Source organism: Paramormyrops kingsleyae, chromosome 5 (genome assembly GCF_048594095.1).
Source record: "Paramormyrops kingsleyae isolate MSU_618 chromosome 5, PKINGS_0.4, whole genome shotgun sequence".
Lineage (NCBI taxonomy): Eukaryota > Metazoa > Chordata > Actinopteri > Osteoglossiformes > Mormyridae > Paramormyrops > Paramormyrops kingsleyae.
In genome coordinates this window covers 8,902,203-8,913,431 of record NC_132801.1, presented here as the reverse complement: position 1 = coordinate 8,913,431, position 11,229 = coordinate 8,902,203, and the positions used below count along the sequence as shown (strand labels likewise).

The following is an 11,229-nucleotide window of genomic DNA, read 5'->3' as shown; positions in this document are numbered from 1 at the left end:
TTGCCATAACAACACAGATCAAATGATGCGGTCTATGTAGGGCTGTTTTTGGGGAAAAAAAAAAACAAAAAAACAAATAATGGTTCAGAGGTATTTATTTACAATATTTTTAACATAGATACAAGTTAGGAACAATATTGAAACTGATACTTACGCTTGTCCATCCTAATACAAACATTTCCCCTGTGCAAAAACATTCCATGACCACTTAAAACCTTAAATAAGCTTAAAGCAGGAGTGCATTAATAGCTGTTAATTACTGCCATGGTATTACAATCCATGCTACTCTGACTCATTACTGGTTAATGACTTGCCTGTCCAGGGTTTCAAGACCAAAACACATCTTCCTAGTCGGAATATACTGAGCCAAAGGAGAGAATATGTTTCTCTAAAATTGACAAATTTGGATAGTGAGCAGAGTGCAGTTACTCAATGCGCAGCATAAACATGGTCTGTCCTGCTATTGTCACATACTGTAGTTAATGTTTTCACATGGACTTTAACCTGTGACGAAAGAATAGCATTTGTGTTGTAATCAAAGGAGAAAGGGAAAAGAAACCACAATAAAAATGATGAAATCATGCCGTGGTACTGATTTAAGATGCTGAAAGCCTTGGAAACTGGCGAGAGCATCGCGAGACGTGGAACAGCACCAAACGACTGTGTGCACACAAACTGCCATCTGTATGCATGGAAAATTGTTCCATATTCATAAAAAATGAATTGGCAGACATATAGCATATTTCACATGATTGACCGTATGTGCACCTTTCTAAAATGGGTTCCTTGTTATCACTACAGAATATTTGGAATGTATTATATTAGGAAATCCAGAGTTATTTGAATACCTTGTGGTCTCAGGTAAACAAAATGGCTTCAGATTCTAATTTATTCATATCTCACAATCACTTTGTTGTTGCGGTTTAGCTATTTTTCTTTCACTTAACTGATCGGTTAAGCAGTCTTTTATACAGCTCCCCTTTCAGTCAGTATCCAGGTGAACAGTGCATGCCAACACAGACTTACAACTGAAATGTACGTAGCAACTAGAGCTGAATGTATCTTTGAGCACACCTCAAATATCTTAAAATGCTTTAGTAGAGTATAACTAATTTTGAAATATTCCAACAAGGGTTAACTTCTTTTGGGATATAAATGAATGCATATTCAACAACACCCTTAGAATTTGGACAGAAATGTTAACTCAATTTATGCTGGTCTATAGCCAAACACTATTACAAACACTATGCTATTACAAAGAATGTGGAGTTGGTTTATCCTTAGGAATACCATTAGGGGTGATGTGTGGCTCAGCTGGTTAGGACTCTGTGCCCATGAACGGTAGGTTGTCGGTTTAAATCCCAGTGCTGGCAGACTGATGCTGCCGTTGGGTTGCTGAACAAGGCACTTAACCCCAAGCTCCATGGGTACTGCACACTGCCTGGCCTGCAAATGTGACCCCCAAGCTTTGCACTCACCCCCACATGTGTCTGCCTGTCTCAGGAGAGCAAGATGGGGTAATGGTGAAAAGAGGATTTCCCTATGGGGATTAATTAAATATCACTATTGTATTCTACTCAACTTATCAATAGTTTGACTATTGTACTAATAATAAGAAACCCACGACACAAACATGCAACAAAAAAAATGCAGTTAGTAACTTACAGACAAATCAAATGGTGCTAAACACCATATGAATGTAACAAAAAAAAACATAACTTAATGTCACATCAAGTAAAAGGAAAAAAAATATGGTCACGTTAACCACTCATGATTGACTTAGTATTACATAACATTGAGGATTCCTTGCAACTTGTTCTAAGTCTCTAGGCTATGACAGTAAAAATGTAGAAGAGTAACAATTCATAAGAAGCATTAACACAACCGAGGGGGGAAGCGTTTGGTCATTAACATTTACCACACTAATAATGAAAATTAACAAATGAAAATGGCAGCAAACCAACAAACTATTCCGAGAATGGTTACCGATAGTGTTTATATATCATGTGCATATAATTAGTAATCTCACTTCAAAATAACATTATCTCTAACTAATGACCAATAAGGTGTTTTAGTCATACATACTTTGTAAAAAAAAGTATTTTAATGAGTACTACAATTGTGTAATTAATACCCATAAAAGATTTCTTTCGGTTTGATCATTTCCTCATTCTTAATGGCTAAACCGAAAATGCCAGCAGAAAATTCATAGGATTGCACGAAAAAGTAGTCATCTAAAAAGGGCCAATCGATTGTTTTTTTTGTATTACACAACAGGAAACAGCTGGGGGTTAATTTTCATCAAATGTCACATGGTTTTGGTTTCATCCAAAATCCATGATGTGGGTTTTTGGTACATTAATGGTGACTGTATTCTGGTATGTATGAACGCAGCACTTGGATTAACGCACATCATTTACATGAGTGCTACCAGCTGGGGGCCGAGGGGGGGTGTGGGGGGGTGTTCAGAGACACCTTAAGGAGCATCGCTTCTTTTCAAAGGTCTCAGTTGTTCTTCTTGTCCTGATAGGGGGCGTAGGGGGCATAGGGGGGAGGCTGTTCCTGGGGACGCAAAGAGAAGGACATGTGCTACAAATGAAAACAGAATGCTGTGGGCAGAAGGGAGGGGTCACTTACCATGGGCATGTACGCGTTGTGAGGGTTATTGGGGATGTAGAAGGCATTGCCTGCCGCATCTGCCGGCACGGAACCTGAAAACACCACAGACAGTGGAAATGTGGCACTGAATGTCTGAATCGTATGCTTTTGCTGAATGACGCGAGCAAAGAATAGCAATAATATTGTTTGTAATATCCACTTCACCCTCGTAATATTCAAAATCAATATTACAACAAACAGTAATTTAGGAGCCATAACACATAAAATGGGAAATGCATTTTTATGAAGCAAGAACAGGAAGTCTGAGGGTTAGGAATTTCAGTGATGAAATAGTTTTCATACATGCCAAACAAAACTGATAACGGTGCACCAATATGGTAAAATTTACCAATTTAATTGTGAATTAGACACGTGTAAGTGGTAAGTGAAACCCTTCATCCTCTTCTATGGCTGATCATCCAATACAATCATCTCCACTCCTTTGGTAGTGGTGTATTTAGCTTCGATGCTGCTAACTTTGAATAATGAATAAATCTCAGCCAGCAATATTAGTCAAGAATGACACATTGGATCGATACCGATATCATGATTTTTAACAAATATCGCCTGATGCCGATGTACTAACCAATATATGATGCATCTCTACTGACATCTGAACTACCCATAAACCTTCGGTAACCAGATAACCAGATACCACATCACAGTGACTTTATAACCAACTGCAGCAAAATCTTTGGAAGAGAAAGGAATTTTGAGGAATGAAATTCAGGTTATCTGTAAAAAGGTATAAATATGTACACCTCAAACAAATATAAAAAGAATATACTGAGAGCTAATGTACATAGATTTTTTATATAAGGAGCAGCTGTACAACTGTATAACTTGTTCAAATGGCTAATACCAATAGTCCTCAGTCAATAAATGATCACGTTGATTGTTGGCCACTGCAGACAAAGCTGGACTGAATCAGTTGGCTGGTGTGTCACAGAGCCCATCTTTAGGCAAAGCCATTTATCTAGACATTCATTCTGTACTGCCTTCACTTCAGAGTGCTGACCAATGAAAACAAGTCAGGTGATGCTAAATTTAGCTGCTTATATTTAACAGAACCAGAGCAAGGGAATGTGTGTGTGTGTGTGTGTGTGCGTGTGTGTGTGAGAGAGAGAGAGCGCACTGTCTTCTCCACACGTCTGTGTAGGTCCAGCTGTAACATATTTTCCATTATACCAACAATAAAGGGTTTTTAAAAATGTGTGTGATGTGACCTAAACAAACCATTAAAAAGACTGAATTTCCTGTACTGTGACACATTAACCATATCTACTGCACCATATCTGTATTTTATATTTAAAGAGTCAAAATAACCAAAATTCTTGGCTTACAAATTGGGAAACTTAGTTGAAACATTAGAATAGAACAGAATAGAGTAGAATTAGAATAGAATAGAATAAGCGATACTTTATTCATCCCCATGGAAACTGTCTTTTCACCTATTCCATCTTGCTCTCCGTGCAACACACAGACACATATGCAGATGACAGCAAGCTGGGGGGGGGGGCACAGTGCAGTGTTAGCCAGCATGCAGCACCCATGGAGCTGGGGGTTGAGGACCTTACGGGCCCAACGTCGGCATAAGTCTGCCGGCCCCAGATTCAAACCCGTGACCATCCAATCACAATCTTCACCCGCTGAGCGACACACCTCCCCCCATTATTTTGAAAATTAAAAAAAAAAAACATTATAATTGTGAATTATAATGACTGAGCATTTTCTAAGAATGACTATGTTTAAAAACAAAGACTCTTAGAACCACAATTGAAATGAAAAGCCTTAATTAGCATGAATTCCTGCTTTTCTTTAGCTCCCCGCTAACGACTCCATTCCCATTTCCCCCGTTTCCCTTCAGCAGACACTCCCTCTCAGAATAATTGTTATATAATGTGACAGACATGGAGATCTGGGCTGTGGTCCCTTACCTGGGTAGGGAGCTGGCCAGCCCTGGGGAGGCCCAGGGTACGGTGGAGGAGGAGGCATGTAGGGAGGGGCACTGGGGGCAGGGGGGGCACTGGGGACCGCTGGGACACTTGGGTATACCCCTGCAACCAAAAGAACAACAAGAGAAACCTTGATTATTATGACAGAATTAAATCATCTGCAAATATATGCTCAGATACTATACTATACTATATACTACATCAGGTACTGCAGTATACTACCTGGTAGCACCAGGTAGGAACCGCTTTTACCTCCAGAACCACCTCAAGTGTAAATGAGTGGTGCATTCAGAGCGGGTCTTTTTACACACTATCGTTATTGTAGTCTTCCAATTAGCTTTAATGACCCTAACCCATTCTCTTCGGACCTCTCTCATTAACACGGTATTTTCACGGTATTTTCAGCCACAGAAAGGCCATTAGCGGGACTGTTTTTCCATCCATCAACCCATTCTATGTAAATTGTCGCTGCTGTATAAAACCCCCAGGAAAGTGGCAGTTTCTGAGATTCTGGAACCACGTCTGGCACCAACAATCACACAGCATCACTTAGATCAGGCATCTACTACTTTATTATTCTAATGTTAAAGTGAGTAGTAACTGAACCTCTTGACCCGATCTGTGTTCCATGTGTATTCAGCTGCAGCTACGTGATGGGCTGCTTGTCGGAGCAGACTGTTAACAAGCAGGTGTAACCAAGAGACTGGACTCGAGTGTAAATGGAACATCCATCTAGTGGTTCTGGATTAACATCAAAAATGAAATGCTTAATACACCAAGTAATATTTGACAAAGGTGAGATTCCTATCCATTCCTAGCTGTTCCTGGAAGCAGATCCTGACCTGCAGATGCTGGCGGGCACGGATACCCCATTGCAGCAGGTGGCTGAGGTGCCCCTGGGTAGTAACCATTGCTCGGGGGGGGCTGCACATAGGGGTAATTCTGGGGATAGTTGTATGGGGCTGGGGGTGGAGCAGGAGCAGGAGCAGGAACAGGAACAGCAGGCACATAATTATTCATGCCTCCAGGAGAAGGGTAGCCAAATGAAGCACCTCCACTGGGCACCGGCGGCGCACGTGAGGCTGAGAGAAACAAAATACAGAAAAGATGGCAGAATTACACCAAACACAAAAGCTACAGCTCATTAAATATAAAGGAAGGTCCCGCCAGCAGAGACTCATGCGGTACAGAGGGTGTTTCTCAATACCAAGAATGTAAAGACCCTACTTGTGGGCTTGGTAAGACCGGTCTTGCTAAATCGCCTCCCAAGAATGAACTTGGGGCGCAAAGAATCATGGGATTGGTCTCATTCGGCGAGGATGCAACCGATGTATCCTTGATATTTGAGGGCGGGACAAGAACGACATCTGCGGATTTTTACCGTCCTTCCGTACTTCTGTTCTTGAGTATTGGAACTGGTCTTGGGCAATAGGAGACGACGTAAAACGGGTAACCGAGAACACAAGAATGGTCAAGATCGTATATCGAGAAACACCTAGAGAGACAACGCGGTGTGACCTGCGGCAGACGGGCCCATCTGCACCCTTACCGCTGGAGGCCAGCTTGAAGAGCTGCTGGCCAAATTCTATGGCGCCTCCACTGGGGAAGTTGAGCTTAAAAGCAGCATGTCCCTCCCAGCCACCTTCAGACAGAGACGGGAGAAAAGAAAGGGTCACTCTATAAGGGGCAAGGGCAAAGTATTAAATCTGCACAGGTCGGAACATAATATGCACTATTATTGCATGGTGTGAATGAATATGGAAAGCGACTTCACGACTTATTTTATGCCGTTGACTAACGTTGCGTTCCAGACGAATTGGAACTCTGAACTGGACAGCGCCCTCTCCCTCCTACCTGAAAAAGTACTATGGAGTGGCGAAGCCGGAGCTCCAACTGGGAAGCTCGGACCGACATCACGTACCCCGAATTCACCAAGAAGCGGGTGTTGTGATGTCAGACAACACGGCAGCCTCCGCACGGGCAATCAAAGCAAAGGCCTTATAGAGTGACTTTCCCTGTCTTACCTTGCAATAAAAACACTACACAAAACAAAACCAATTATGTATGTAGATCGATGTCAAAACCAATTGCAAATATTGCTGTTTAGCTATATGGTAGCAGTCTACAGCTAGTTCTAGCCCAGGAGTGGCCAATCTTATCCGCAAAGGGCCGGTGTGTATGCAGGTTTTCGCTGCAACTCCCTAATTAGATTACTAATTAGAGGACTGATTGGCTGAAGAGTCCTCACACCTGGGTTTGAACAGCTGACCTACAGGTTATCCCAAAAACCTGCATACACACCGGCCCTTTGCGGATAAGATTGGCCACCCCTGTTCTAGCCTATGCAGAAATTAAAATTTCATAGGCTGCCAATTTTCAATTAATCAACCTTTCAGTGTTATGCTTACACTATTGTACATTATTCTTGATTTACAATTCATAGACTTACAAGATAATTATTCATATTATTTTGTACATAGATTTATTATACTGTAAAATGATATTATGGCAGTTAGCCAAGCTGATTGTTTACATCTGGCGTCTAACTTGTGGAACAGCTCCAACTAAGAACTCGTTTTTTTTTTTCCACCTTAGAAATTCCGACCTCCGACTTAACTGGCATGCAGCATAAGTATTATATAACAATCTTGTATGGGCTGATGTAAAACAATATCAGCACTACAGGGAATGCACTTCAGAAATGCAGGCAGCCAGCAACGGCAGCAGGAAGAAAAGCATACCCCCAGGCTCAGCCGAAATGGTGCCTTTGATGAAGTTTGCACCAAAGACAGGCTGCTCGATGCTGCAGCCCTTCATCAGATAATAGGGGAACATCACAGAGACCAAGCTGTCTTTGGCATTGTGGGAAACGAACACCATCTAAGTGAGGAAGAGAGGCATGATGGGTAACAGGAACAGACCCTCAGCACAGCAATGCAAAAACGACAGGGAGGTGAGAGCTCAGTTACCCTGTATGGAGTCAAGTAGGTAGTGCCCTTCCTGGTGCCCCTCAACAACTCGCCCCTGCCGGTCACGTCACTGAAGGACAGCTCCACATTCTTACACTCCCTCAGCACGCTGAGGAAACACACGTACACAAACAGAACCAAGATGTCACGGCAACAGAGAGACTCAGGACCATGAACAGGTGGTTTGAAACCCCAGGACTTTCATCTCCGCTAGTTTCAGGCTATTTTGCCGTCATAAACACTTCCATAAATCCAGCGTTGCTGCTGCACCGTCATCAGCAGTAACCACACCAGAGCTACAGTAGGGTTATGCTTATGGGAAAACCAGCACAGCGGCTGCAGTCGTACCCGGAGCAGGCGTTCCCGTCTCCCGAACTGCAGCTGATAAAGCGGTAGGAAAATGAGTCAGACTTTCAGGAAGCCTCTCTCAGCTAGTCTCCAGAGGGCCAAAAACAAGGGAAATCGTTCCATAGGCACAGAGACACAGGAGTGGCCTTCACAAGTGACACATCGTTTGTGTAACAGAAAGTCTCATCGATCAGCCACAACCGTAATGAAATTTGGTAGGTCGACTTCATACAGTCTTCACTGCAATCCTATGAGCAGACTTTTAAGAAATAGTATTTAACTCCTCCAAGCAGAGCCTTATGTTACGTGCCGTAAGTGTGCCACACTAAACCACTGCTAATCCCAACGCCTTACAGGCCCTACTGATTGCTGTCGTTGAAGGTACACAGGTTCCTCCATAATATCCTAAATGACCAACATTAAAATTATGAAATTTTAACTGGAAAAATATCAAAATACTGAATATGCACCAAAAATGCATTTTTAAAAATTCAATGCATATGCGCTGCATTAAATCATGTTTTTACCATCTTTGATGGTTACGCTGGTGAATGGTGCCAGACAGCACTGCTCAGTCAAATGTAAAAGGCTGTAAACATTCATTTTTAAAAGCTTCTTGCAAAAAACATGTCAGCTTACTAATGTGACTGCTTATCACTGTCAACCTCAAAGAAGTAAATCAGTGGTCAATAACAACCAATCTAGTACTCATGGGATTTGAACTCGCGAACTCTGCTTTATCACCAGACACAGGCGTTACTCACGGCGACCCGGGTGGGACACAGCTCACGCAATATTCAAAACAACAGCGTTTGTCCCACCCAATGTTTTCCCAGACTTTGCTTTTAAAAACAAATGAATTTGTTGGGAGAGTTCAGTTCTCATCTAACCTAATGACTGAGGGGAAAAAATTGAGCCGACTATTTCATAGAATGAATATACTTAAAAACAAAGACTACTGTATATACAGTCAATATTGAAATGAGCGGACAGCCTAAACTGTACATAGGTACAATACATGACGTCATGCAGGGTTATGCGAGAGGATGGATTTGACTCAGTTACTTAATGGATCTGACCCTGTCCCCCGCGATACTGAAAACGCAGTGATGCCCTTGATGGCAGGGATTGCGAACTGACAATGGTTGCTAGCCAGTCCTGCTCAGGAGTTTAGTTTCTTCAGTATCCAAGCTTTTTTATTCGACATTCACAATGTGCAGTGTGACAACATTAGTACATCGACGGGTCCAAGAAAACCACTGGATACAACAGGGACTTGTTTTTGCATTTGTGGGCCTGCAAAAAGTAACTGATAATGTCAACAGAGATTTATTGTGGGTTGTCCTTAAATATTTAGTCCATATGAGAGAAAAGATAATTGTCAAGGAGACATATGATAGGGGTCACTGTGGACTTCGGCCTTGATGACAGCATCTTTAGAATCAGAAGACTGTGAGCCATCACTAACACAGCCACAGTAACCCACATTCCAGAGGAACTTAAAACGGTCATCAGCTGGTGTTACAGCATACAGACGAGATGGCAACTTAACACATCACAAGGTCATGACACTTTAAGCTGAAAGTATGTATTTCCAGATCTCATACTTCTACAATATCTACAACGAAAAAGCTATGGATTCAGTTCGTATCCAATACTCTCAAAGGATCTTCACAGTAAGCTGGTGTCTGACTTGTTTTCAAATTGAACACTCATAAAACACGAATCAAAACATGCAATATGAAATACATATTCATTACCTAATTTATGTAATTAATTACACAATTAAACTAACACCGATTTGGAGCCAAATCCCCAGCACGGGCTCCCTTTTGTAGATCAACCTTAGTCAGGGTTGCCAAGTTGGGTCAGCTGGCTGGAGTGAGATTTTCATTTCGAGACTCTGCACACACATTTACACGTATGTAAGAGTTTTATTACGTTGTACATAGTCTGCAGGGTCTGCAAACTGCCCCAATGCGTTTGATGTAGCTAATGTTAGGTTTATAATGGAATAATATAGGTTTGCCGTAAGATTTGAGAAGAGAGTCCGAGAGCGTGAGAGTCACGCCAGACGCGTGAGAGTTGGCAACCCTCCCTTAGTACGATAGCGGAAAAAAATGCCCCTATGCATGCTAGCTGAGGCTACACAACCGGGCAGTATTCCTAAGAAAGATAGCAGTTGGCCCACTAAAGGTTTAAGTATGGAAAATATTACATAAAAACACACACATCTGCTTGCGTATATGAAATATCAGTTTCGATCGTACTGCCGAATTCTAACTAACACCAAACAACTCTTAAACTAAGGACAAAGTCTGAATAAAAAAAAAATAATACAATACAATAATGTCTGGGCTAGCTCTGTCTCATGACATTACTCATTGACGAGTTTATTTATTAATCAGATAATCCGGTTACTTTCCATCCGTCAAAACTGATGTCAGATCAGTTTACTCCACCACGGTCCTTATGTTTTGACCTAAATTTTTAACTCAAAACTAACCGTAAGTCAGTGACTAGGCGTTTCCGCATGTTCAGCCAAGGCCGGGAATAATTTGAACCAATACAAATACGATTAGAGAGACGTAAACTGGAATAGCCAATAGGCTAACAAATAATATCAGATTGACAGAATTCAAAGAACCAATAGACGGAAGGCATGAACAAAAACAAGTCGTTAAACCACCAGTAAGGTATTTGTTGAAAGTAAGGTCTTATTTAGGCCAATTACAACACAAAGCAATTCCATCAAATTTAAGACAACAAACGAAACTGTTTAATTAATGTATTTGGAAGAGAAGGTTAATGTGCAAACAAATACTGCTCTAAATAAATGCGAAAACTAGCTAATGTAAACTTATTCGTTTGAGAATCCTTATTGGTCGTTTACACCCAAAATAGCCAGCAAACGTGTAATTCCGTGTTAACCAAACCGGGCAAGGGGAAGATTTAAACCAAATTACTTCTTTTAGTCAATCTATTATTATTTATGCGACTTATTATGCTTTTGGCTAACTATAAATACCAAAGTAGTTGCACATACGATATAAAAAAAAAACCCGGTACGAATTACTACTATAACCTACCTTTCGCCGTTATTAATTAAAATACCACCATTTGGAGAGTGATTTCTATTCAGCGTCATGTTCTGGATTAAAGTGGTAAAAACCTATCGCTAAAACTGCACCGCACTCCTTCCTGAAGCCTCTTCTCTGTGCAATCCGCTACGTCATCACGTTGCTCAACAGTTCATGTTGCTGAAGCTCCGGCGCAGCAGGTTTTTTTTTTTATTGCAA

The 11,229-nt window shown here is 41.5% G+C and overlaps 1 protein-coding gene across 1 annotated transcript; it reads right to left on the bottom strand.

The window, feature by feature from the left end:
- Positions 1–77: 77 nt before the first annotated feature.
- LOC111845218 (WW domain-binding protein 2-like) lies at positions 78–11,178 on the bottom strand. Its single transcript, XM_023814460.2, has 8 exons — positions 11,020–11,178; positions 7,583–7,691; positions 7,355–7,493; positions 6,163–6,255; positions 5,456–5,695; positions 4,596–4,715; positions 2,638–2,711; positions 78–2,562 (listed from the first exon to the last, which is right to left on the bottom strand). The coding sequence occupies exons 1-8, from the start codon at positions 11,076–11,078 to the stop codon at positions 2,506–2,508; spliced, it is 891 nt and encodes a 296-aa protein (XP_023670228.2). The 5' UTR covers positions 11,079–11,178; the 3' UTR covers positions 78–2,505.
- Positions 11,179–11,229: the final 51 nt, after the last annotated feature.

Bases quoted from the DNA above. Each gene is read 5' to 3' on its own strand.
- LOC111845218 (XM_023814460.2), bottom strand. From the start codon at position 11,078: ATGACGCTGAATAGAAATCACTCTCCAAATGGTGGTATTTTAATTAAT. The intron at 7,692-11,019 runs GTAGGTTATAGT...GTGTTTCCTCAG, and splicing joins TTAATTAATAACGGCGAAAG to CGTGCTGAGGGAGTGTAAGA. The intron at 2,563-2,637 runs GTAAGTGACCCC...TTGCGTCCCCAG, and splicing joins ACAACGCGTACATGCCCATG to GAACAGCCTCCCCCCTATGC.